Source organism: Sus scrofa, chromosome 9 (genome assembly GCF_054392235.1).
Source record: "Sus scrofa isolate SSC_HxYL_T2T_F1_AM1 chromosome 9, Sscrofa_HxYL_maternal_Yorkshire_Landrace_v2.0, whole genome shotgun sequence".
Classification (NCBI taxonomy): domain Eukaryota; kingdom Metazoa; phylum Chordata; class Mammalia; order Artiodactyla; family Suidae; genus Sus; species Sus scrofa.
The window spans coordinates 17,322,044-17,350,005 of record NC_139391.1 but is presented as its reverse complement, the minus strand read 5'-3'; the positions used below and the strand labels follow the sequence as shown (position 1 = coordinate 17,350,005).

At 37.5% G+C, this 27,962-nt stretch overlaps 1 protein-coding gene across 4 annotated transcripts; it reads right to left on the bottom strand.

Annotated features, from left to right (window-relative positions):
* Positions 1 to 189: 189 nt before the first annotated feature.
* On the bottom strand, positions 190 to 27,066 carry PCF11 (PCF11 cleavage and polyadenylation factor subunit). 4 transcript variants are annotated; one of them, XM_013979192.3, is made up of 16 exons: positions 26,560 to 27,066; positions 22,757 to 22,882; positions 20,693 to 20,881; positions 20,108 to 20,302; positions 17,840 to 18,957; positions 17,283 to 17,463; positions 16,690 to 17,173; positions 14,596 to 16,151; positions 11,547 to 11,646; positions 7,247 to 7,366; positions 6,625 to 6,730; positions 4,508 to 4,691; positions 3,607 to 3,762; positions 2,964 to 3,056; positions 2,397 to 2,432; positions 190 to 1,303 (listed from the first exon to the last, which is right to left on the bottom strand). In XM_013979192.3, exons 1-16 carry the CDS (start codon positions 26,749 to 26,751, stop codon positions 1,088 to 1,090), a joined length of 5,052 nt encoding a protein of 1,683 aa, XP_013834646.1. In that variant the 5' UTR covers positions 26,752 to 27,066; the 3' UTR covers positions 190 to 1,087. The 4 variants fall into 4 exon arrangements, with proteins under 4 accessions (XP_013834646.1, XP_020918236.1, XP_003129756.2 ...); XM_021062577.2 differs by having other exon boundaries at positions 6,625 to 6,727; XM_003129708.7 differs by having other exon boundaries at positions 17,083 to 17,173.
* Between the last annotated feature and the right edge of the window lie 896 nt (positions 27,067 to 27,962).

The window sequence follows — 27,962 nt, the reverse complement described above, 5'->3', positions numbered from 1 at the left end:
TAAGTGCTCAACACATTAATTTTGATTGTTTTATATGCCTATCTCCTCCAATAAATAGCAGAAAAGAAAAAGCCTGCATCTCAGAGTGCCTGGCTCATAGCACTCATTCATGTTTTAAAGAACAGAGTGATGAAAGACATAAGACGTCACTCTAAAACCACTCAAGAAATAAAGAGATAGAAACTGGAATTTCATCATCATTCTATTTATTACATGTGTGAATATTAACATCTCATGGCATCCATCTAATTCAGTCAAAACCAACAAAGGAAAAAAGTTAACCATGTTTCAAATTAACATTCTTACAGATTCCCCTGTAACTTAAAATAGAAATATGTTCACGTCCATTAAATCGTTGGACAAATTTGAAAAATGTCATTAAAAAAAAAAATCAGCTTTAGTACTTAAATATATTTGTTAATCGTTTGATGGCATCAGTGTCAAAGTTTAAGAATAAAAGTTGCTTCATTAGATAGTTTTCAAAAATGAACATCTGGATGGTTCTCTATAGCTGGAGATATATAGATATATATATATGCAAATATGTCCTTTTATTAAAAAAAATTTTTGACCCTGGCTTTTCAGTTTGAGAAAAGTCCTGCAGTGCTCTCACAACCCCCTTTTGAAGGATAAAACTCAGACTTTGCTTCTTTAATCATGGGAAGCTACTAGAAAAAAATCTTATGTTGAAGTTGCTGTTTAATTCCATTTTCACCCAATAAAAATTACAGAAACACTGTCTTTATTTGATGGTGTGCATAAATATTACACTCCATGTAGCAAAAATATTTTTATTTATAATTTACAGTTTCACAAGTGAAAATCGTACATTTTTTACATATACAATTTCATTTTGTTAAATTTGCACACATCTACAGAACTTTCACACGACAAGCACCTGAAACTGTGCAGGCAGTAGGAAATGCAAATACTAAAATGTATTTATTAACCAAATGATAGCTGAAGGCCCTGCCTCAGCCAATTTATATAGATATATGTCTATATATACATAAAAAATTCTTCACCTTCTAGATCCAACAGCAGCTTTTTTTTTTAAAAAAAGAAAAACATACCTTTCTCATTTTATTTAAACTGACTCGACTGTATCGTTTTCTGTTTTAATTTCAGTGGGTGTTGCTATGCTTTCCTCTGTACAAGCTGGTGGAGTGTCAATTCGTTCTTCCTTAACCTTGGGACTCTCACAAGGTTCCTGCAATTCGTTTTTGACAATGTTCAACATAATGTTCAAGGGATTTTCAACTGGTGTCTTGCTGGGAGATGGTGTACAATCAAATGAAGACGTCTATAAAATGAAAAGCCCTTTAAATACTGATTAAAGTTCAAAAGTATCACATGAAATGACAGTTTTGTAAAACCCTTGTATGGGGGGAAAAAACATACACCAAATGCAACTGAAAACCCTTCTTTTCCACAAAACATGCCATAAAGGCAGCCAATTAATAAAATGTACATTGAGCATTTGATATGTACTCAGCAATGTGCTAAGGTAGAAAAGCAGTAATCAATGTAAGGCCAAAAGAAATCGATTGATTAGACATGATTGTATGTTTAACCCCAATATCTAGATGATAACACCTAGAAATAAATATCCTGGGATGTGTGACTCCTAACTTCAAAAACTCAGATTTTTTAAAAATCCCCACAAACCATCAAAACATCCTATGAAGTCTAGTCTTTTGATAACCTAAGTAAATATTCTAAACTGTCCCTTGAACTTGTGAAACAAATATTCTTTGGAAGCTAATTTGTTCCATTCTTTGGTTTTAAAAAAACTGGTCATGGAGTTCCTACCATGGCACAGGTAGAGGAGCCAGCGTTGCCACAGCTGTGGTGCAAGTTACAGCTGTGGCTCGGATCTGATCCCTGGCCCAGGAACTTCCAAAGCCATGGATTAGGCCATTAAAAAAAGAAAAGAAAAGGTCATGCTACAAATATGAAAACTTGAACTTCTAAGGGTCTACGGGCTGATTTTCAGATTTCATGTATGAGCATTCAAAAATTATTCCTGTATTACGTGGCTGAGTGGAGTATGTAAGAAAAAAAGCAATAAACACTACCCATAACTTTTACAAAAACTACTCCCATCATAAACCTCATCTTTAGTTTTCCTCACATTTCTCTAAGCCTAGTGACCTGGTAGAAGACATCATCAACATTGAACAGAAGAGAATGCAAAGAATGATACAAAAATTTCGGAATTTAAATCAGATCTTATTAATCTAGCACCAATATTTAGTGAGCAATCAAAATGCTATATAAATAAAAACTAAAACAGCTGAACATATCAAGATTAAAATAACAATGCTGTTCTGATGCAAAAAATAACAAAATTTATTAATGTTAATGAGAACAAACAGCAACCAAAAAGAACTTACATTTTGATAATCTTCATAACATGATGGATGATAAATCTGAAGCAAAAATGAAAAAGTTAAGTATTCACATGCATATTCATTTCTAGTGGACTATAGTGATAATGTTTTCTTTTAAAATTTAAACCAGAAGATAAACTATCTTTGTAAATGTGACAAAAAATGGATAAAAACAAAATTTTCATCCTGATTTCTCCTTAAACTTCCTTTACATAAGTAAATAACACGGAATATGTTTTCAAGATAGAAACAGTTTTATAATGAAATATAAATTGAATCAAAATACTATAGTTATGTAGAAAGCAGACTCCATAGACTCAGAAGACTGAGTCCTGAATTTATCATTAGTTATGTAACCTCTTACATAAAAAGAGTATAGGACCAGATGATTGCTAAAATCCCTTCCAATTCACTCTGTGACTGAAGTTCAATACTTAGAAATACCTTTTTTATTAAAAATCAAAAACAATTAACATTTTTCTTTCAAAGTGGTGAGCTACCCCTACAATAAAACAAAACAAAAAAAAAACACCTTCCTTATAAAGTACTCTATAAAGAACTGAAAATTACCTTTCCATCGACTCTAATAGCATTTTTTAAATGCCATTCCTCCTCTTCTTCATCCCAGTACTGTTCAAATTGTTCTTGGCAAATTTCACAACTCTAAAATAATCATATAAAATGAAATTTACAAAACAGAACATATTTAATCCCATAAAAGCAAAAGTACATAAACATTTTGTTGAGTGGAGAAAGTAATTTAAAATTTTTCTGAAAATTCAAACACGGTTGAAATATAATATAAAATAAGTTCTAAGGATTGTGCATTCTTCCATGCAAAATTGGTCCATGCAACCACTGCTCTTGGTCACTGATAATTATGTAATAACTATAGTGGTTATGAAACCCAAAGGCAGATCATAAGGGTAAAACTAAAGAGTAGAGCTTACAAGAAATCATTTTCTTTTGGCCATGCCCGCAGCATGTGGAAGTTTCCAGGCCAAGGACTGAACCTGTGCCACAGCTGTAACCAGAACCACAGCAGTGACAACACTGGATCCTTAACCCACTGAACCACCAGGAAACTCCCAAAAAACCTTAAAAATCATTAAAAGGATGTAAATAAAGTTATAAATTTATGATTATTTACTTAAAGGAAGTGAAGGTCATGAAGGGTCTATAAGAGGTAGAAAATGTAACGTTTTTCTTTTACCTCAACTGCTCCAGCTGGTCCAGCAGGTACACTTTGGAACTCCTTTTCTTTAGCAGCCTCCTGAGTTTTGAGCACAACTTCTTCGTGCACCTTTTCAAAAAACTGGCTCTTTGCACGTTCTTCCAGATCAGCTATTTCCTCAAATTCTATCCAGTCCTTAAAAAGAGTTAATTTACAAAGAGTATACTCATTTGTTTCTAAATTTTTCTGCACACATTCAATATAATGCCATTTAAACATAAGGATACATTCTTCTACAATATGCTTTATTTAAAATTATACCTTTGAGTCCCATAACTAGTAGACAACATTAAGCAATCAACGAGCAATTAAGATCTTTTTTTTTTTTTGCTTTTTGGGGCCGCACTTGAGGCACATGGAGGTTCCCAGGCCAGGCATCCAATCGGAGCTATAGCTGCCAGTCTACACCACAGCCAGAGCAGATCAGAGCCATGTCTGTGACCTACACCACAGCTCACGGCAACACCAGATCCTTAACCCACGAGTGAGGTCAGGGATTGAACCTGCAACCTCATGGTTCCTAGTCAGATTTGTTTCCACTGAGCCACGACAGGAACTCCCAAATAAGATCTTAATGTTTACTTTCCATTACCTCTAGAGTTAAAATTACTACTGTAAACAACATAAATTTCATGTACAATTTTTCACAAAAAAACCAGTCATAGAACCTTGGAGTTTTAGAGCTAGAAGAAACCTGTATTCTCTAATCTCAATAAAAAGTAAATGCGTACTCTTCAAATTTATTTTAAAAATCTTTTATATTCTAGGGGTCAAATTTTATCCAAAAAACATGCTAGTTAGCATTCAGCAATTAAGCTAATATACTTCTAGAATGATACAATTTAAAGGCTAAAAGTTCAGAGGCATGTGGATTACTTACTGTTAAGCTGTAGTACCAACGTCTATGAGTGACTTTTCTGCTAACATCTTTTTCAGTTCTATTTTGCCGATAATGCCAGTCCAAGTGATCTGCATATACATCTGTTTGTGATGTTGTAAATCTCATTCCACAAGAGTAACACTGAATACCAGTGTATAGTCGGTTTATAACACTATCATAACGTCTATATTGAAAAACACAGAAATAATCTTTAGTTTTGATAACATGGCTTCATGGCCTTTAAAAAAAGGGGGCAGTTATAAGTACTTCATTTTTCCATATTTTAATCATGGTGAAGCCATTATTATGTGACAAAATAATGTTCCAGCCTAAGAGCTAGCTGAGTTAATATCCAAAGATCAATATTATTCTCCAGTAGTGCCACTGACTCTCTTTAACTTCAGTTAATTCTGGAACAAAGAGTCTGTCCTCTTATCAATAGGCCTAGCCTGGTTACTTATTTCCTTAGATATAATAATGGAATGATCATCTGCTAACTAATAAGGCAATAGCTGGCCTGTTCTTATATTAATGTCAGTATCAAGGGGGATATGGCAGAACAATCAGATTCTACTTCTCCAGATCTCTGAAGTTCTAAATAACTCAATTGTTCCACCACCCTGGTCTAAAGAATAGTGAAACAGGTACAGAAGAAATAATAGTATGGATAACTAAAAAGAAAAAATATTAGACTAATGGGAAACTGAGGTTGGCCAATAATCAGTTTTTTAAATTCTGGGCTCTCCAAAGAAACAGGTATGCAGACCAAGTAAATGAATAAACAGGGCAGTTATTAACTCCCAAAAACTTTTTCAGTGTAGAATAAGGCAAAACAAGTACACCAGGTACTCTGTATACCAGGAAAAAAAAACTTTAGAGTCATAATAATAATACTGAATAACGATTTAATGAAAAATGGTTGTATAACTACATGGAGGAGACCTGGTAGGATAGTAAAAGAGCTAGCTAAATTACTTTCAGAAAGTCTAGAAATTGTTAAAGCAAAATGTAATAAATCAGAAAACTATCTTTTGAAAATAAAGAAGTAAATGCCGGGAACCACACTTAAAAGAGTTACTAAATGGTTGCCGTAAGTAAATAGTAGTACTTGGAGAAAAAGATGCCATCTTTCATTATGATCCTTTAGGACTTTCATTATAAAGCTTTATGTGAAAGCATCACTTGGGGAAAAACTGCCTTTAAAAGGGTAAATCCCATTAGCAGTTCTGTTTTTTATAAAGTACTCATAACAATATAACGAATCCATAAAGCAACTTTAAATGTTTTCTTTATAAGTAATATAGGGAGTAAAAGTTAAGAAAATATATGCACCAAATGTAACAGTGGTTATTAATAAAGGCGGAATTGTAGGTAATTTTATTTCCTTGATTTTATTTGTATTTTCTATAAAATGAAAGAATTTTTTAAATACCAGACCACAAAAATCACATTTTCTTATCTTCAAAGGCATGAGAAAGTCAATACAGAAAAACGTGACAAATATGAGAAAATAAAGATAAAAAGGAAGACATGATTATCAATACCTAATATTTAAACTCCCTATACCAAACAGAGATAATAAAAAATAGAAATGCTGGGGCAGACTTCTGGCCTAAATACTTGTGCAGCAGACATATGCGCAAACGTGATTGTTTAAGTAGGCTTAAGTTTGTTACACGTATTTTACCACATTAAAAAAGATAAAATAGGCATCCTTAAATTTTTTTTTTTGTCTTTTTTCCTTTTCTTGAGCTGCTCCCACGGCATATGGAGGTTCCCAGGCTAGAGGTCTAATCGGAGCTGTAGCCACCGGCCTACACCAGAGCCACATCAACAAGGGATCCGAGTCGCATCTGCGACCTACACTACAGCTCACGGCAACGCCAGATCCCTAACCCACTGAGCAAGGGCAGGGATTGAACCCGCAACCTCATGGTTCCTAGTTGGATTTGTTAACCACTGCGCCACGACGGGAACTCCCAGGCATCCTTAATTTTAAAAACAGTGAAGGGGGGTTAAAACAAATAGCACTAATGATAACGTACACTGTTAAATTAAAGTCACTGTCCTTTTTACCTAGAAAGTACCTTAGAAAGTTAAAAAATTATATTACATACTGTTTCAATTCTTCAATTGTAAAATTGGTAAGATCTGGGACGTCCTGATCTTCATTTTGATCTTCCTCCTCCTCAGCAGCGGGCTGAGCAGCAACTTCGTTTACTTCTTCAATTGAAATGAAACATAACAAATTCCTCAATACCAGTTTCCATATACTCTTTATAGAGAACACTATAGTGTTAAAAGCATATGGAGAATCCCATGTTGCCTATTCAGTGCTTCTGATTACTAGCCAAGGAACCTAATGCAAGTCTTTTATATTTTGACTAGTGATATTAGATCTGATCTCTTAAAAGTCAATCTTCAAGAAATTTTATTTCATCAATATTCTCATTTTTTATAAGCTAAACTAACATAGAATAATTAGAAAAAACTTTGCACTGATATTTACAGGAATGTTAACTGAAACAATGTCCACTATAAAGGTACAAGTTCCATGTTTGAAAATATTTTAAAATTTCATTATAAACCAGTTATATTTGATTTTCAAAAAAACGAAGTATACCTAAGAATTCAATTATTGTAAAAATTTTTATCATAGAATACATCATTATATTTTATCATATTATCTTTATAAAAATGAAAAAGCTCTGTGTAGACAAATAATAGAATCATACTTACGTGTTGTAGCTGAATCAGGCTGGGACAATTTAAGAATTCCTGTTTTCAGCAGTTTTGAAAACAATTCATTTACATCCACCTGACTAAGATGATTATCAGGATATGCCTTGGGAAGGGCTCCTTAAAAAAAAAAAAAAAAAAAAAAAAAAAAAAAACACTTAAAATGAATGAACTTAAAAGTGCAAATTATACTAAGCATTTTTAAAATTTTCTTCAAGATGTCCTATCAACATCAAATTTGACAAAAATCTTAAGATGAGTGTCATTATCAAAAGCTCCTAAAAATGAACTTTGCATTTAGGTCAGCAAATCATCACCTCTTAAAAAACACTAATACTTTATAAGGACATATGTGTGATCTTAAAAAAGCAATTAACTGTTGCCCAATTAATTCCATGCCAAAGCAAAGCAGAAAACAGAGGGCAGAGAGTTCCATGCTCCCTTCTATGCAATGCAGCACCACCTCTAGGTTCAGCTTTTCACCCTTCTAATTCTCTATTCTTCATCTAACCATATTGGGAAAGGAAGTTTTGTACAGATTAAGTAGATCTCCTAGCACAGACTTCTAGGAAAAAGAAATAGCGAAGTCTAAGTGGAAATATTCCTACCCAGCCCCCATGATTACCCAGGGGAACTAATGCAGAGAGATGAACCAAGTGGCAAGGATTATACCTGCCCCTCTGACCTTTTGCTGAATTACTGCCTTTGCAAAGCAGATCAAGCTATTGCTCAACAGATGTCAGGCTTACTACAGCTTCAATAATTTGAATAAATGAGACGAGGATAGATAACAATCTTCCCCTTAAGGTCACTTGTGAGGAATCAATCCAATTCCATATTTTGCTAAGCACTAATCTAATAATTACAATTCTTTAAGTCAACTATAAAAAGAATATTAATATATATGCATATCACTACTATGCATCTTACCACACCTCTATAAAAAGTTCTGAACCACTAAAAATTCCTCTTAATAGCAGAAATTCAACTTGCAACCTGAAAACAATAATCCCTGCCCCTAAACACTGCATTGTTTACACTCACCACAGTGCCTTGTACACAGTAGGCTGTTGAAATGAAATGTCTGATTACATGAACAAATCAACCTCAACAGACAATTACAACAGCCATTTCACACACTAGTTCAACATTTATGTTTCATCAGAATTAGCTATTTATATGTCCAAGACTCATAACTAGCTAATAGCATGTCTTCGGGCACCCAAGTTTAATGATCAAGAGCATTAACTATAGAACCAAACTCCTGGGATACTATTAGAAATTTCATTTTCTAGTTGTGTGACATGATCATGTTGCCTCAGTTTTCTTTACCTGTAAAAGGGTAATAAATATCTTTCCTACCTAAGGTTGTTATAAGAATTAACTGAATCAATATTTGTAAGGCACATGGTATTCAGTAGTATATATAATATTTGTTTTTCTTTTTAAAAAAACAGCCCAAGTGAAATAAGTCAGACAAAAACAATTACTGTATAATATCATTTATATGTGGAATCTAAAAAATACAAAAAACTAGTAAATATAACAAAAAAAAAGCAGACAAAAAGAGAGCAAACTAGTGGTTACCAGTGGAGACATGGATCTTCTGACCCCAAATATAAATAAAAGGTAGGGAATTAAGAGGTAAACTATTAGGTATAAAATAAGCTACAAGGATATACTGTACATAGGAAATATAGTCAATATATTTTATAATAACTATAAATGGAGTAAAACCTTTGAAAATTATGAATCACTATATTACATACCTGTAACATATGATTTTTAAAAAACAGAAAAAATTAAAAAAAAAAAACTTAGACATAACATACTCAGTTTGATTTGATTTTTTATGCATTTAGAAATAGGAATAAGAGGTAAGTCTCAGAATACCATACTTGGAATATCATACTTGGTACCCAATGATGGTGACTAGCTTATCAATAGATAGAAATGAATAGCTGTTTAGGAAAAATGAAACAGTCCATAGATCCTGCTATACTATCAAGTTCTTAGAAAGATAAACCTTTACTAGAGTCATTCTACCACAATGCCTAGCATATAGCAAAATGATCAGTATTTGTTTGGATGAATAATGAACATTAGTATATTTACCACTAGGAAAAGGAGGTTTTCACTTTCAATTTTGAGGAAAAGCCTCGAGAGAAGCTGAATACAGAACACTGAAAACTTCTCATATCTCTTTAAGTAAAACTTGAAGAAGGAAGGCAAAGCTAACATCTCATTTCGATACCTCCAACCCAGGAAATATGACTTCCTCTGTGGCATTGCTATGCCCTGTCTACATAAACACCCAAGGCCATAAAAGCAAAAGAACAATTTGCAGGTTTTGTATATTAACTCATACAAAAAAGGGCAAAAATCTGCAGGTGGTTTTGTATATTAACTCATACAGAAAAGGGCAAAATCTGCAGTTGCTACATTATCTCATGCTATCAACTCTGATACAACAAATCCTCTACTCAATAAGAAAAAGAGTCCTAAAAGAAAAATTCAGAAAAAGTGAGTTCTACAGGAAAACACTACTGTAGCACTTTACAAGTTAACAAAGTACTCTTGCACACACTGTCTGATTTGAGTGTCCAAGAGAAAAAAAAAAAAAAAGAAAAAATTCTCAGGGAAACATTGACTTTTATCATATACTATCTACAGAGGAAAAAACAACCCGAACCCCAGAGACTCTATTTGCTTGTTTATACCCCACCCGCCTATAAGGTAGCAGAATGGAAATTTTGACCCTGATCTTCTGACCCCAAATTCTTTCCTTCCCTTTCCATTACAGTGAAAACAAAAAATATGAAAAATATTAATCCTAATTGTCAATCTAGGAATTAAAAACACTGTTTTCAAATTAATTGAGTGAATTTCTTGAGATGATACAGTTGAAAACCTAATGCATAAACTAGATCTTAGCTAGAACTTCCCTAGTTACTTCAGAACTTTTGGAAAACTCTCTACATATGTAAACTAAATAGCGCCACACTACAGCCATGTTTCTAAAGATGGCCAATTTAATGATTCAAAAATAAAGCAAGTACCATTACCATTTGATTGAGTTAGTTCTCAATACATTGATTTTGCAGTAATTTTAATTTACATACTTTCCACTTTTCACAAAATACTAAAATTTATTTATAAAGCCCCTGTGTCTACTATTTTTATTATATTCATAACATTATTGTTATGCCTCACCCCACATATGCTTATCATGGACATCTGGTAAGAAAATCACAGAAGTGTTTTTCTATTTTTAACATGCTGTGTACAGTTATTATTTGAGTGCCCCAAAAGACATGAATGAATCAACTTATAAGGTGATGTCTCTAGTACTCACTTAATGTTTACTGGATCATCGCACACACACAAAACAAAAATTCAAAATATCAAACAGGAGTTCCCACTGCGGCTCAGCAGAAACAAACCTGACTAGTATCCATGAGGATCTGGGTTTGATCTCTGGCCTTGCTCAGTGGGTTAACCATCCAATGTTGCCACGATTTGGCATTGCCATGGCTGTGGTGCAGGTTGGCAGGTGTAGCTCCAATGAGACCCCTAGCCTGGGGACTTCCATATGCCACACCTGTGGCCCTTTTTTTTTTTTTAATGCTTCTAGAATTATATATATACATATATATATATATGTGTGTGTGTGTATATATATGTGTATATATATATGTATGTGTATGTATATGTATGTATGTGTATATATATGTGTATGTGTGTATATATGTGTGTATGTGTGTGTGTATATATATGGATGTATGTGTGTATATATATGTATGTATGTATGTGTGTGTGTGTGTGTGTATGTATGTGTGTGTGTGTGTGTGTGTGTGTGTGTGTGTATACTCCCCCCCCCACTCTCTAGCATGGGGACCAAGTTACACATACATGTATACATACTTTTTCCTCCCATTGTTGTGTTGCGATACCGTGGCCCTTTTTAAAAAGCAAATTTTTTTAAAAAATCCAAATAATTGAAATTTCTGAGGTTTGTCATTAATTTCATTTTACCTCGACACAAAAGTCACACCACATTCCTACTTCACCCTCCAGGTTCCACCAGATAGGTCTTATTTTCTCTTTTTGTGGTCTACAAGTCCTGGCTAAACACCTCTAGTTGTAAAAGGGATCAGTGTGAATATACATCAACAATATAAACAAACACAGAAACAAAACATTCTAGCCAAATTACATTTCTCTATATAGCTTATGTCCTCTCAAATTTGTCATTTTATAATAACTGTCTTTTGAAAAACAAAATTCAGAAAGTACATACCTGAAGGATTTTGAACAAATGCTCCAGGATTTTGTGGATGAACGGGCAAAAACTGCTGTCCCTGGCCAAATGCTACTGGCTGAGCAACACCAGTCAGAACCTTTAAGAGAAATCTTGGTTTTAAAAACATTCTTTCTATATTTTAAGTAAAACTTTAACACTTGAATTACATTAATATATTCACAGATATCGTAAGGCCTGATTTCTATGATAATAAAGATTTATAAGTATAACCTGACTGGATCACCTCACTTCCAGGCTTTTCATTAAAAGGAACAATATCCCTGGTCTTTTTCGCAAAATTATAAGGAACTAAGAATGGATATGAAAATTCTTTAAAAAGCTGCAGATACCATGCAAACATAAGGTGGCCAACAACTAAACTGTATGACCCTATACAATTCACTTTACCTTACTAGGGCTTTACCTTATTTTACAAATAAAAAACTGGCATCAAGATGTGACCTATACACTGTCGTAATAGCCAGTAAACAGCAAAGCTGAGGCCAGAACTCCAGAACTGACCCCTTTACACAGATGTTGAAAGCCTGGTTTTTTTTTCTTTTGTTTTTGTCTTTTTAGGGCCACACCTGCAGCATATGGAGGTTCCCAGGCTAGGGGTCGAAGCACAGCCATAGCCGCTGGCCTACGCCACAGCCACAGCAACACAGGATCCGAGCTACATCTGTGACCTACACCACAGCTCATGGCAACGCTGGATCCTTAACCTGCTGATCGAGCCCAGGGATTGAACCCGCGTCCTCATAGATACTAGTCGGGTTCATTAACAGCTGAGCCATGATGAGAACTCCAAAAGCATGCTTTAATTAGCAATCTGAACTTCTTTATGATCATCTTTTTTGCTAACAAACTTTGAGTTACAAAGGAAATTGTAAAGATTTTAAAGGAATGTTAAAGAATAAAAGTCATTAAACAAATACTGTACAATCATACAAATATTGTATTTGTAGTCAAGAGTGAGGTAAGCCTTTTTTTGTTGTTTTTGGTTTTTTTTAGGGTCTCATTAGCACCATATGGAGGTTCCCAGGCTAGGGGTCAAATCAGAGCTACAGCCACTAGCCTAAGCCACAGCCACAGCAACACAGGATCCACGCTGTGTCTGTAACCTATACCACCGCTCACGGTAATGCCAGATCCTTAACCCACTGAGCAAGGCCAAAGATCGAACCCGAAACCTCATGGTTCCTAGTTGGATTCATTTCCACTGTAACATGACGGGAACTCCAAGGTAGGACTTTTACCTATTGTTACAGTGCAAAAAAATATCCACCTATAAGCCTTGTTCTGTATCTGTATGAACCTTCAGCAGTATGTGTACATAATAAAAACCCCATCCACTCTGTATAATGTTCACAAGATGAAGTCAAATCCCATTCTAGAATATCTTATCATTTACAGTAGCATTCCTTTTAAGAACAAACATATAATAAGCAGGTTGTTTTCTCAAACCACTGGATAGCAACAGAAGACTGCTTTCTATCAACAGTTTGTAACATGCTTTTAAAATCTTCTTGTTTTTTAATTTCTCGTACGCAATGTTCTAGCATAAAATAAATTTGACCAAGAAACTGTCAGCACCTGGCAAAAAGTAAATTTAGCCCAGGAGAATTTCACCAAGCAAGCAAAAGTAGTATTGACTGAATTAATCACAAATTATAAGTATACTGCTTTAACATTATTTCAATAAGCATTTTTACATGTATGCAGCACAAGTGCAAAAGAATACCAACAACTGACCATACATGTTTAGGTGACATAATGAATACATTTAGCAGATAAGATTCAAGCTTGCTGTGTTGACATTAACATCAAACAACTGCATTTGACCAGAAAGATAGAAAGGTGGTAAAAGGCAGGAGAGGAAGAGAAACAATTATAGATTGTAAAAGCATGGGCAATCTGATTTTCTTACTTGTTTAAATCAGGGTAAGGAAGTTCCTAATCAAAGAACAGTCTATAAATAATCAGCTATACTGTTGCTTTTAAGCTTATCAGGGCTGAACAGTTGTACAATGTAGCAGAGATCTATGAAACACATTAATTGTATCATACTTTTACTACCTTTGAAGCCAAAAACAAAACAAAATAAAAAAAACCAGGAGTTCTCTTATGGCCCAGTAGGTTAAGGATCTGGCATTGTCACTGCACTGGCTTAGGCCACTGTGTAGAACAGATTCCATAATGGCGAAGCTATGCATATGTGAAGACAAGGGATATATGGGGAAACCCTGTACTTCACAGCTCAATTTTGCTATGAGCCTAAAACTACTCTAAAACATAAAGTCTTTAATAGACAAAAACGAAAACATGATGGAGTTCCCCTAGTGGTGTACTGAGTTAAGTATCTGGTGTTGTCACTGCTATAGCAAGGGTTCAAGCCTTAAGCCTTGGCCCAGGAACTTCCACATGCCACAACTGCAACCAAAAAACGAAAAAATAAAACAAAACAAAAACAAGACGGGGGGGTGGGGGCGGCTGATAGATTTCTCTAGATCCTGGAAGAACTAAGATCAACTTTGTATTTAAATTGCAAATTTCAGCCCCAAAAGACTCTCATCCCACTTCTCTAGCAGGTGGAGTTTTGAAATACGTTGAAAACTGCCCCCAACCCACACACACAAAAAATACTAGAAAATTAAACTTTTTAGGAGTTTCCATTGTGGTGCAGCAGAAACGAATATACCTAGGAACCATGAGGTTGTGGGTTCGATCCCTGGCCTCACTCAGATTAAGGATCTGGTGTTGCCTTGAGCTGTAGTGTAGGTCGCAGACACGGCTTGGATGTAGCGTTATGGTGGCTCTGGTGTAGGCTGGCAGCTGTAGCTCCGACTGAACCCCTGGCCTGGGAACCTCCATATGCCACAGGTGCAGCCCTAAAAAGACAAAAGACAAAAATTTTTTAAATTAAAAAAAAATAAATTTCTTTAAAAACCTTCCCAACCTATGGTTTATCTCCTGAAAATACTCCTCCAACACTAGAGAATCATTCATATCTGCATACAATATAATTTTACAATAACACACTTACCTGCTGAGATGCCTGAATATTTCCTACTGTTATTGGAGCAGGTAAACTGCCAAAGTTTCCAAATTGAGAATTCTGAAGATTCTTCTCATCAAAATAGTGTCCAGAAGCTCTGTTAAGGGGATTTGAGAAACTCTGGTTTCCAGGGCCATGTGGTCCGTTAAAATTTGGTCCTTGAGGTGAATCAAATATTTGTTCATGTCTTTGGAATTGTAGTCCTTGGGATGGGGTGTTAAAAGCATTGCCAGGTGGATCATTATATGGACCAGTCTGATTAAAAGACTCAAGTCTTTGTGAAGGATGATTGTCAAACCGTGTGCCTTGAAGACCAAGAGGAATATCAAACCTTGATGCTTGCTGGTGTTGTGGACCATCAAATCTTTGAGGTACACCATCAAATCTTGGTTGAACCTGCTGTCCAGGTGGTCCATCAAATCTCTGTGGGCCTGGCTGACCAGTTCTTTCAAATCTAGGCCCTGGCTGACCATGTAATCCATCAAATCTTGGCAACAGTGATGGCTGACCTGGCTGTCCATCAAACCTTAAAGCATGACAACCTTCAAATCTTGGACCACTTTGACCCAGAGGCCCTTCAATTCTCAAGCCACCTCCTGGTACAGAAGGACCCTCAAACCTCATTCCACCTCCTTGTTGGACTAAAGGTCCTTCAAACCTGATCCCAACCCCTGGTTGACCATGTGGACCCTCAAACCTAAGGTTCCCACCAAGTTGACTGTGTTGTCCTTCAAACCTCATTCCAGGTGACTGACCATGGGGGCCCTCAAACCTCATTCCAACTCCCTGCTGTAGCAAAGGGCCCTCAAATCTGATCCCACCTGATGGCTGGCCATGAGGTCCATCAAACCTAATTGCAGCCCCTGATGGACCATGACCTCCCTCAAATCTAAGTCCACCTACAGGCTGACCTCGGGGATTATCAAATCTAAGTCCACCCACAGGCTGACCATGAGGTCCCTCAAACCTCAGACCACCCACAGGTTGACCCCGATGTCCCTCAAACCTCAGACCACCCACAGGCTGGCCCCCTGGTCCTTCAAATCGCAAACCACCTGCAGATCCCTCAAACCTCAGGCCAGGGGATCCTTCAAACCGAAAACCACCTCCTCCTGCTTGACCGATTGGCCCTTCAAACCGCAGAGGTGTCCCTACTGGTCCTGGAGGACCTTCAAATCTTAAAGGACACCCACCTCCTAATTGGCCTTGCGGTCCTTCAAATCTCAAAGGGCCACCTCCCCCCATCTGTCCTGGTGACCCATCAAACCGAAGAGAACCTGGTGCAGGAGGTCCATCAATTCTAGGGCTTAATTTATTAGGTCCTTCAAAAATCATCTTGGCTGGGCCATCTCTTGGTACTGATGGCCTACTAGGTCCATCATATAATGGTCTGTCTTCAGCTAAAGCTGTAAGCCGCTGATTTGTATCAAGTCCGGCGAATCTTGATGCTGGGCTATCTACAAATGGTTTGTCTGAATCTTCATATCTAGGTCGCTTAAGTGGAAAACGATCATTGAATGGTGATCTCTGCTCTTCTCGTACACCTTTTAAAAAGAAAAAAAGAATTATTTTCCCTGAATCTGATAATTTATATCAAATTATCTCAAAATCTTCTTTCTATATTCTTGTAAATGTTTATCCAAAACATCCGTAACTATCTTACTCTATTAGAGAGGAGGGAAAAGAAAGCATCAAGCAGTAGGTAAGAGAATGCCCTCTAGAGTCAGACACACCTTGATTAAAAAAAAAATCCCCATTTGGTCACTTTACTAATTATTTGACTTGGAGAGCAAGTTATTTAACCTCTCTGTCTTGTTTCCTATCTGCGAAACTGGGATAATATATATTTCGCTGGGTCACTGAGGATTAAATCAGATCACATACAGAACCTAGTAAAATACCTGGCAACACAGTTGGCCTTACAAATATTAGCTCCCTTCCCTTCGAGGGAAAAAAATGAAACAAAACAAACAAAAAAACCAGTAATCTGAACAGTCACAAAAATCCATCCCACTTAGCTTGTTCATTTTCCCTTCACTGCTGTGTGATTCAATAGGCATAATCTGATTTAACTTTTTCTACCTTTAGCAGAGACTTGCTCGTCATGTCTTCTCCGGCCCTCATGGGGTGAAAGATTCTCAGCATAAGTACGACTCCCAGATATAGGAGAAAGACGTCTTGCTCTTTCACTAAATTGTTCTTTTCTGTCAAACTGTGCTCCACTATTCCTACTTGCATGTTTACTTTTGGATGGCTCACATTCTATTCCAGACAACAAGGCATCAGTCAAAGGGTAGTCAAAAATATCAGGATCTAAGAGATCAAGTCTTGGAAATGAATGCTGAACCTGTGTCCTTTTCAGTTTTGCTTTATGTTCATAGTAGGTTAATTCAGCATCAGATAAGAGAGGTTTCTTTTTTAATCCACCTTTATTTTCTTCTGTAGGACTATCCCGTACATTGCATCTATGTTTACCTTCTTGATACTGAAATAGCTGTCGAATTTGATGCACAACAACAAGGAACTCATCCTGTGTAATTTCACCAGATGCTAAACGTTCACTCGTCTGCATAGGGGTGATAAAAGGAAATCAAATATTTTAAATATAGAAAGTGCTTACGAAAAAACTTACAGACAAGAGGAGAATAATGACTACATAGGAGCATAGTAGCTACCTTTTGAAGTAATTCTCTTTTGCTTGCAAGAGTTAACTCTTTAGGAATCTGAAGATTGGCATCTACACTTAATCGATGCTGCTGCTTTGGGGCTCGAGGTGACAAGATTCCTTTAGTGCTTGACCAGCTCTCCCTATGCCTTAGATGAGGAGCTTTACTATGTTCATCACCCTGTTGTAAACTGAAACCATAAAAGCAACATGTTACTTCACAAAAAATTTTTAAATTCTCAGGACCATATTTAAAGATCCTTAACAGAATCTGGATAAAATGAATATAAAAGTTAATTAAATGATTAAGAGCACAAACTCTGAAGTCAGGAAAATCAGACATGAATTCTGATTTGTGCCCGTCCTGGATGTGCCGCCTTAGGCAGAACCTTTCTAAACTTTAGTTTCCTTATCTATAAAATAGCAATAATAATAGTAGTTAACCCAGAGTTGTAAGAATTAAACAGAAAAAAAGCACTAATTATAGCACCCAATACTATCCAATATTAAAATTTACACTGAATTTTAAAACATTATTCTACTTGATTAAAAGTGTTAACATCCTACCTTTTATTTTCTTCCCAACCAGATTTCCATCTTTTGGTAGACTTGGAACTTTGCCAATTTTCTACATTCTCCTTTGGTTCATTGCCTGACTTGGTAGAATGCTGATTTGCAGTTTCTTGTGGCCGTTCCTCTTCAGTCTTTTTTACTCGCCTTGGATCTCGAATATCCTGTTTAGCACTTCTCTTCGCATTTCTGTCTTCCCTGGAAGGTGGTGTAAACTCTTCCATGTGCGACTGCTTAACTCCTGACTGGCGGATCTTCCCAGCTTTGGGTGTTGAGGTTGGAGACATACTCCTCTGCCTTCGTTTGGGTGACCGTCTATCTCTTCTCTTGGGAGAATGTATAATTGGTGACCGAGACTTGGGTGATCGTGATCTTGATCGCTTTCTCGTACTCGATCTCCCTGGTTTTGTCCCCTGTTTTTCTGATTCTTCCATTACTGTATCCTGCTTTTGTACAATTCCATTAATGATTTTATTTCTACTTCCCACCAGTCTGTGTTCAGATGACTTCATGTGCTCATCCTTATCTTTTTTTTCTGCAGTTTTTCTCTTCTCTTTTGTATCATCATCTTTGCTATCAGTCTTATCCTGAAGATGTTTTTTTAATCTTGGATCCCTCTTGCTCATATCAGAAACCCTTGAGCTTTCGGATTCTTGATTTTTTAAGTCTTTTGTGTGCGATAACTTGTTTTTCAAAGGTGATGGTGATTTAGATTTAGATTTGGATTTAGAATCTAATTGGTCAAGTTCTTTCTTGGTTATTTTTTCACCTGATTTACTTTTTTCTTGCTTGGATGAATTTAGTTTTTCAGAGGGCATAGTTTTACTTGTCTTAATATCAGACTGGTTCAATGTGCTCATTACAAATTCTTTCCTGTGACTTTGATCTTTTCCATGAGAGGAATGTTGACTCATCCTATTAAGACGAGGGTCCCGGTTAGTCCCTTTCAAATCCTGAATTTGTACAGATGGACCTGGGCGACTTTTTTCAGGTTGCACAGGAACCTGATGGGGAGCTTTAACTGCCATAGGGGGAATTTGTGAACCATGTAATTTGGATGGCGCAGATCCAGGACCTAAGTTGGATGTCTCCTGCTGAACACTAAGAGAAACTGCCTGAAAACATAAAATAAATGTTCCTGTTAAAACTGTAAAACATGCAGATTATTTGTCAAGAAACTGTATTTACAGTGTATAATGCTTATTGTTCTTTCTTACTAGTCCTCTACTTTGGGATTGTGTAACTTCTAGGTAGAATGAAAAAAAAAATCCTCTCTTCCTAATTACTCAATTCTGAGCCAGACTGATACTTGAAAAACACTACTAAATAAATCACTGCACTCCAAATGCAAGAGTCAAAGTCATTCCAGCTGAACTGTGTCATAAAATTTAGTTCCTCTCGAAGTGGCACTAATATTGAACTTACAAAATTCTGCCTTCCTGTACTCCCTCACTTTCAAATAACATCAAGTGCTAAGTAAAGTAACTCAGTATGAGGTCATTCATGCACAGAAATACATAATCTTCCTGGCTGCCTTAATTCTGTAATGGCTTTTTTTTTTTTTTTTGGTATGCTTCTAGGGAACTGCTGAGGATTTCTGCTCACAAAATGAAATGTAAACTCATAAAATATCAAAGATGAGGCAAAAACATTTGCCACAACACATCTACCATCCTGAGACTAATACTGAGTCCAAATGATATAATTTTTTTTTTTTTTTTTTTTTTTTTTTGTCTTTTTGCTATTTCTTTGGGCTGCTCCTGCGGCATATGGAGGTTCCCAGGCTAGGGGTCAAATCGGAGCTGTAGCCGCCAGCCTATGCCAGAGCCACAGCAACGCGGGATCCGAGCCTCATCTGCAGCCTACACCACAGCTCACGGCAATGCCGGATCATTAACCCACTGAGCAAGGGCAGGGACCGAACCCGCAACCTCATGGTTCCTAGTCGGATTCGTTAACCACTGCACCATGACGGGAACTCCCAAATGATATAATTTTTAAGAAAACTAAGGTACTATCATTTAAGATAGTAATCTAATACAAAGTATTTGAAAAAAATAGTGCAGTCTATATTCAAGTGAATTTTACAATAAGGATATAAAATTTTGGTCTAATAAATACACAATACTTTGCAAAATAAATAAAAGTGGAAAAAATACACCACTAATAAAAGTAACATGTTAATACAATTAAAACACAAAATAATTCCTTCTCCAACTGAAACAGGTTTAAAAGTATTTAAAATGCCAAATCTCCTCCACTTACCAGTTGCGCCTTAGCTTGCTCTAGCTCAAGCTCCAGCTTTTTCTGCTGAAGTTCTAACAACTGCTTTTGTTTTGCCAGTAACTGCTGCCTTATTAGTTGCTCCTGGGTAAGATTCTTTTGTATATCCGGAACAATTGGAGGAGTGGAGATGCTAGGGGAACTGACCACCGTGCCAGGTGTTGAAGACTCTTCGGGCTACAAGAAAAAAAAATTTGTTAAACAAACAAACAAACAAAAAGAAACCACAGCTAAAAAGGAAGCAGCTAAGGGATAACTAAAAATTCTCAGCTTCTCTCTTAATAAATACTATTCATAATCGTATATGGCCAATCGTATAAAAACAGGCAGAAAAAAAAAAAAACAGGTAGAAAATTTTCAGGAATTTGAAAACCAAAATACATATATCATAGAAACCTGAACAAACAGAATATTTATTTTAAATGCACTGTGAAGCTGAGGGGGGAATTTTTTTTATTAATTAAACAGCACAGGATATTCTTGCTACTTTTTTTCTGGCAAGAAACTTTAGAATTCAAAACTTGACAGTTAAAGTATTAGTTATATACCATTCATGTTAAAACTTACCGATTTATTTAAAAATTTAGGATTCACATGGATGCTAGATGTATTCACATTGGGGGGCAGAGGTTTAATAGGCCAAGCAGGATCTAATGAATTGACTCTGACATCCAGGGCATAAAGTTTCTTCAAAGGGAATATTTCATCCCATGTGGAACGTAATTTAAATAAACTTTTTCTAGTATTTTCATCCACCTAGAACAACAGAACAGTTCTATGGCTTGTTAAGGTACTATAGGATGTTTTATATATCAAGTATAAAGCTACATATCTCTAGTCTACTTTACATATAGTACATGTACTACTCATTTGTAACTATATATACAACAGTAATAATTAAAGGAATATTTGCAGATGAGAAGTTATTAAATTTGTCCAAAAAAATTAGAAAAATTTACTGTCACCTAGCTTTCATGAAAGAAACTGGGCAGGTCTAAATTTTTAAAAGTACTTATTTCCAAATTTTAGAGCTTGATATGGCATTCCTATTGTTACTTACTCTGAACAAAAATTAAAAAACTAGAAAATAGTTTATCTGATAGCTTAAAGTTTACATGTAGTACAAAGTTAAAGACAACTATCTCACTAACTAATCTTCTGCAATATAATATGGTTGGTACCTATGAACCAGCTACCTGTGGTATGGAAGGCATCTGAATAATTGAAATTCACAAAGTCTTTGCCACTGATGAGCTTTAGTTTTAAATAACTTATCCACTCATGCTTCTAATGGGCATAACAACAACAGTACTTTTAAAATTACCCACCAGAGAAACCTACTACTTGGGAAAACTGAATTCAATTTTTTTAACTTTAGAATAAGGCTCTGACTATATTTGAGTCTTTAGATATTATTTTCTACAAGGTCAATTTCATCTTCTGCAATGCTAAGACCCAGTCAGCCAGTAAAAGTATTCTACCAAACATCCAAATAAATTTGAATATACTGAAACTGCAAACAAGACACTGGTTTAGCACACCAATTTCTGTAACACAAAACTGGCTTCTCCTTAAACTAGTCTCAGGTAAGCAGTATTTACCAGAGGTCTACCATACACTAAAACAAAATCCATAATACAATTTGAAATTACAGCTTTCCAAACTTCTTCTGCACATACCTATTCAGCAGTATTTTTCTCTAAGAACTTAAAGGGAAAAAATTACTGAAGTAGCAACTACATTTTCTGTTCTAACAAACAAAATCGGATAATAATCCCAGCCCTCCAAGTCCAACAACTGTAAGAGTTCTCCAAACACAAAAGGTGCTTCTACTAAAATATAAGACTACCAATTTTTTGTTAGGGAACAACTTTTAAACCCAAGTATCTTGGTAAATGCCTTTTTGCTCAGCATGAAAAGATGAAGCCTGACAGGAAGAGAATTCCTTCTGCAAATCCTTTGTCTTCCTCAATGTAATACTAACCAAACCATCAGATACAATGTTACAGAAGGAATTCACAATCTCTAGGTATAGGAACTCACAAGACTTTCTTCTAAATACTAAGAAGGGTAGAGAGGGAGTATTTCCATATTAACCTAAAGCAATTCACTGATCCAACATTCACACATGCCTAGAACTTTCACATAAAATACATTTCAACAAAATAATAAAAGGAAACATTTCCAGGGGGAAAAAAAAAATCACAAAAGTTTCAGGCATCAATCGTAGGTTGACATATCCTATAGGAATGTTTTTGGTTTGTTTTTTGTTTTTTGGTTTTTTTTTTGGTAGAAATAGTCAACATCCTAAAGCCAGGAACCTAAACAATGAAATTTGAAGTACCCTTGAGATAGCTTCAGATCTTTTTGCCCATATATTCTACTGATGAAACGTATCTGCCAATTAAGTGAATAAACCCAATCAAAAAAATTCTAAAAGCAAACCCACCTATTCTTGGATTAATGCAAAACACCTAGACTCTGCTTTAAACATAAAACACCAACTTTAGCATGGCAAATGTCCAAGACAATAAAACATTTCACCACCCAAGAAAACCCAACACAAAGGCAAGTATTTATTTAATCAGGAACATTTTTTCAAAATTCAAATGTTTCTAAATGTATATATACCTTTTCAAACACACAAATAAATGTTGCAACTAGATTTTTAGTAAAGGCAGTGAGATACTCTCTTCCAACATTTTTCACGATAGAATCCATAAGGTACATAACAGGAAGCTTCTCTGAGGAAGGAGCCTAAAGTAATAAAAAAGAAACTGAGAAGTTTAGTATAGAGAATTGCCACCAAAGAATTATTTTTTAAAATGAGTTTTTAACCTAAATACAGACCTCTATTTTGTTGATATACTTTTGAATATTAACCTTTATGAAACGTAAGTGTTCAAGTTCTCACCTCTTAGAATGACCTTTAGAGTAAATTAAGGTCAGAACTATTAGAAAGAAAAACCAGTCTCCAATACATTCATTTAACACTCAATGGAATTTCAGATTCCTATGGTTAAATAAAACAAAACCAAACTTTTTTTAAGTGACCAAAAAAGGGAGAGGGTATTTTCTGTAATCTAAGTGTAAGCATTGTGACTCACATTAACTTAAGATAATGTACCTAGATTCAATGAAACAAAAGTTTTTAGACTTCTGAAAGAAATCCTAATTTCCATAGGCATACTTTATATGTTAAAGTCTATGAAGCTTTTGTTACCTGCAAAATCATTAGGATTACTTCTCTATAATCCAATGAATAAAGAAGCTAAATACACTTCGCATATGAAGTTAATGGCAAAAAAAATTTTAAACTTGCACATGAACATGCAGGAAGGTGCAAGTTGTTACTGATACAAGAAAAACTGGATGGAGCAGCCGCTGAGTCATGTAAGTCAGGTTGAACTTGACTCTGGAAACCAGGATTTGTCCTGAAGATTTTCTTCACAGCACAGACTCCGTCGAAATTTTTCCTCTGACACGCACAAACCAGGGGTTCTAAATTTGTGCAGAGCCAGTGTGATGATGCCGATACAGGTGGCCCTTTCCAAAGCAAAGCAATGTTGCCCCAGCTCAACTGTAATGCCTATCCATCTCTGGCTTTTAGAAAGCACAGCAAGTTTCCAGAAAGCATCAGCAGGTTCACAGACTTGTTGAGAAGCATTAAGACACACCATATAAACTGTTAACTCCCATTCCACAGGAGCACTCACGATTTAAAAACAAAAACAAAATTAGCCCCATTTACCCTCCCCATGTGTATAGGAAACTTAACCCTGAACAACTCTTACCCATAGCTACCTGTAGCTAGGGTAAGCACACAGTTCTGCAGTACACAATGCCGTATTTCACAAAATCAATTGCCCATACAAGTGTGTGGAAGTGCTCTTGCTTCTGATAACACCTTTACAACCAAAGTTGACTACGGAAACCTTTGAATAACTTTGTATGAAAATTTTCTTCCACGGTACTATCAATAAAAGGGTTTCACAAGGCCATTGCATGTGGGTAAACTATTAAGTACCAACATGTTAACTACTTTATTGCTGTGTCTTTATCTTACCATGTCATGTTTTATATCATTTTAGTCATTGTTGTACTTATGCAGATAAACAGGATCTCTTTAAAACCAAAATCTGTTCAGCAGCCTAACTTTTTATTGTACAAGTGAATCCTTATATGTAATATTTTTTCCCTACTACTGCCTCATGGGAGGAGTCAAATTAAGTGTGAATTCCTAAGTTTAGTAATGCTGAGACGCTAGAGAATAAGGACACAAACATTCACCTCCAGAAACACAAAACCAAGCCAGTTTGCTACCAAAGGACAGAAAATCCCTCCCCTCACCCTCAAGCCCAACCCTGATTATTTCCCCCAGTGACTTTTACATCTTTTCCTCAATCTGGCTTTACAAAAATAACCAGGAAACGTGTGCCAAAATAATTTCAGCTGTCTTTCATCAGCAAATAGTCCATCTATTTTCACCACTCTGTGTAGCCATACACAATACAAATTTTAATGTGGTCACTATATTCAGCATTTAGTTTTCACTTCTCAGAAGATCTTCTGGATCCATTAAAAATCAGCAAGGAAACGGTTCTTTGAGTGACAACCTGATCTGCTAAATATTAGTCTCTGTGGAAGATTAGTAATCTCAAAAATGCTAGGTAGGATTTTAAAAATCAATGTTTTCTTCTAAAAAAGTGAAATTTGGTTTTTTTAAAAAGCCATTTAATGTTAAGCCTTCAACAAGGCAAACACTAAGTTTTCATGTCCAACATGTTTGTGGTATAAAAACGATGTTGAGTATAAGGAATGCTTCCTTTTTAAATCTCGTATTTTAAAAAAATAGCTGTTTCAAACAGACATTCAGGGAAAGGTGAATAAGGACTTGTATTTTAGCTGTCAGACTGAGCATGACAAACTTGCTGGGCCTTTAAAAAAAAAGAAAAAGAAAAAAAAAAACTTCACTTTTTGTCCTCTTTAAGGAATGAAAGGACCACCTGAGACCGTGTATCTTGTGAACAGATTTACCCAAAACAGTGGATGGAACCTAAAGAATGAACCCAAGTCACTTAAAGACTTTGTTTAAAACACACAACCACGTAGATAAAAATAAATCTTGGAAACAAATCTACACCTTACAAAGGTAAATAAAAAAGACAAATACATATTTTATATGTTTTATTCACAAATTTTATAATACCAGTCACACATTTCAAAACCATTTATTAAAGTCAGACCACTCAGTTTTACACTAGACAGAAACCGCCTCTAAACAATATATTGGTGGTTGTTGTTAAAGTGGCCTTTTAAAAGGGGTTCACTCTGCTAAAAGGAGGCTCATCCTGATCATTTCAATCACTAACAACTAGAAAAAAAAAACTAAACCATAAGTACAAGCTTGAAAAATAACTTAAAACGTAGTACTGGGAAGCTATTAAAACTCATTATGATAACTAAGTTTAACAGTAACTTAAATGACATATCGCTCCCACATGAATCCACAGAAGAGGAGGACTACAGGGAAATATAGGGTGGCAGAGGACCACTGCTGTCAAGGGGTGAGGCAAAGCACGTCTTCACTCAGGGAAGGGAGGAAAAAAAGAGAAAAGGAAGAGGAGGAGGGACTGAACTTTTCAAAAAAAAACCTACAAGTACTTGTTACCCAGTGGGCCGGTTCTCCACCTACAGGTTGGGTAAGATCTCCTCCCCACCCCCACCCCCACGCCCCACCCTCAACCCCAATTTCCCGTATTTGGGGGCAAATGAGACCCTCCGACAGGAGAATACTAGTTATACCTAGCCGCCCCCACCCCAAAACGGGGCTGACGGGTGTGAGCAGCTGCCTGGCTGGCAGGGAATGGATTCTCCTCTCTTCCCTTTCGCATCATGTGCTTTTCAGGCGCCATGTTGGGCTCCTAACAGGCGGCTGCTCCACTCGGGGCCAGTGCCCTATTCCCACCCGCCAACAGCTCGCTCCCAGGTCCCCCTTCACCTCCTTCCAACCCACAGACACAATTACCCAAAAGGGTACGGGGGCGGGGGGCACGGAGGAAGATCCACTCCCCACCTTCCCAGGGGGTTAGAAAGGTTTTAACACTTACTTTCCCACATCGCAAACTGCCTTTTAAGCCTCCCCCCTCCCCAAACGGCTCTACTTAAAGCGTGTGCCTCGGGACAGACGGTGCGGTGGCCTAAATAGGGAGCTGGTAAGCGGAAGTGGAACTCCACCCTTTATCCTCCCCACTCCCTCCCTTCAAGCGAGGCCCACGCTCGAAGCCTGGGCCAAAGACCGAACCTGAGTTGGGGGGGGGGGGTTGGAGAGGAGGAACACTGTCCCCCTTTGGACGGAAGCGAGACCTGGGATGAGGCTGACACTAAAATCAGGGAGTATTAGAAGAATAGGAGGCTGCGGGGTGTATAAAAACCTTGGCGGTTTGGGCCTCGATGAGAGAGACGATCTCCTTGGCGAAGGGCAGGTTCTCCTCGGCTAGAATGGTCAGCATATTGATGTGCGGTTTGCTATTGAAGGTCAGGTCTTCGAGTGATGACTGATAATCCCGACAGGCGTCCTCCCGGGCCCCCGCAGTACCGGCCTCGGCCGGCGTCTGCTCTGACATTGCGCCGCGGCCCCCCTCCGAGGCCCGCCGCAGCTGAAGCTGAAGCCGCTCTCGATACCCCGCCTCCCTTCCGACTCCTCTTCCTCTCCCCGGGTCTCTCGCGGCTCCGGCTTCACCACATGCTGACCGCGGAGGGGGGTTGGGGGACGACACAGGGGGAACCTCGGGTATGAAACGCCGCCGTCTCACGGGTGGTCTCCGTCCACTTCCAGCCGCCACAGACGCTTCTTTCTCCACAGACACAAAATGGCGGCGGCAGTGGCGGCTCCAGCTCCGAAAATGTCTGTGTTCCCAACCGCTGCGTCGTGCGAAATGAGCTAGGGGAGGGGAAATGTGCGGTAAAAGGGCGGGCCGTTGATAAAGCCGGGCGTGATTGGCTCGTCCTGAAACGTCACAAGCCCCGCCCACAGCCCTTCCGCTGAACGTTCTGGCACCGCCTTCTTGTCGGGATCCTACCCGGACTTTCGCAACACTTACGGCTTAGAGGTGGGGTGGAAAAGACTGCCCCTCTCATTGGCGGATTCATAAGGGACTGTTCGGTCATTTGTTACCATAACAACCCACTCAGGGAGGCCAATAGTCCTGAGGGAGGCTGTTCCCGAGGCAAAACCCAACCAGTTTAACAAGAAAGCTCAGCGGCTCCACTTCGACCCTCCCTCTGCAACGTCCTAGCAGCTGAGCTGCTCCGTCAATCATCCTCCCTTCCGCCTGCCGGGCGGCCCCTGAGCGGGGTGGGGGTTGAGCGAGGAGGAGGCTTTTGGCCGGCCCCGCCCCCCCTCTTCGACTCAGGTGCTCCCGAGAGCCTGGGCGGGTCCTGCTGCCGCGGCCCACATACCCGGCCTGGGATTGAGACCTGGAGGGAGGCGCCGGTTTCAACCGGAACCTTGAGAAGGACCACTAGAGTCAGCTTTAATACACTGCTTGCCACTTCCACAAACAAAAACACCTCCGCCAGCTTTCTAGAGTTGAACCCCTAGGAAAATGCCTTTATTTAGAAGGGGTGCGTGTGTGTGTGTGTGTGTGTGTGTGTAAGGCTTTTCCATAAGGGTTTTCAGGAAATCTTTGGGAAGCCCACTCAGCTCTAGGAAAGGTTGCTCACAACAGCCACACCCACCCCGGAGCGTGATAACTCTTCTCTCTCGATCTTCTGCACCTCGAAACACCCTTAGAATATGCAATTTGGGTCAAATAGGAAGAATTACGTATTTTAC

What these genes read in the sequence shown, in the direction of transcription:
- PCF11 (XM_013979192.3), bottom strand. Translation starts at nt 26,751, where the DNA reads ATGTCAGAGCAGACGCCGGCCGAGGCCGGTACTGCGGGGGCCCGGGAG. An exon ending in AGCAAGCTAAGGCGCAACTG is followed by an intron (nt 18,958 to 20,107) that starts GTAAGTGGAGGA and finishes TTATGTTTTCAG; the next exon opens with GCAGTTTCTCTTAGTGTTCA. An exon ending in ATTTGTTCAAAATCCTTCAG is followed by an intron (nt 7,367 to 11,546) that starts GTATGTACTTTC and finishes TTTTTTTTTAAG; the next exon opens with GAGCCCTTCCCAAGGCATAT.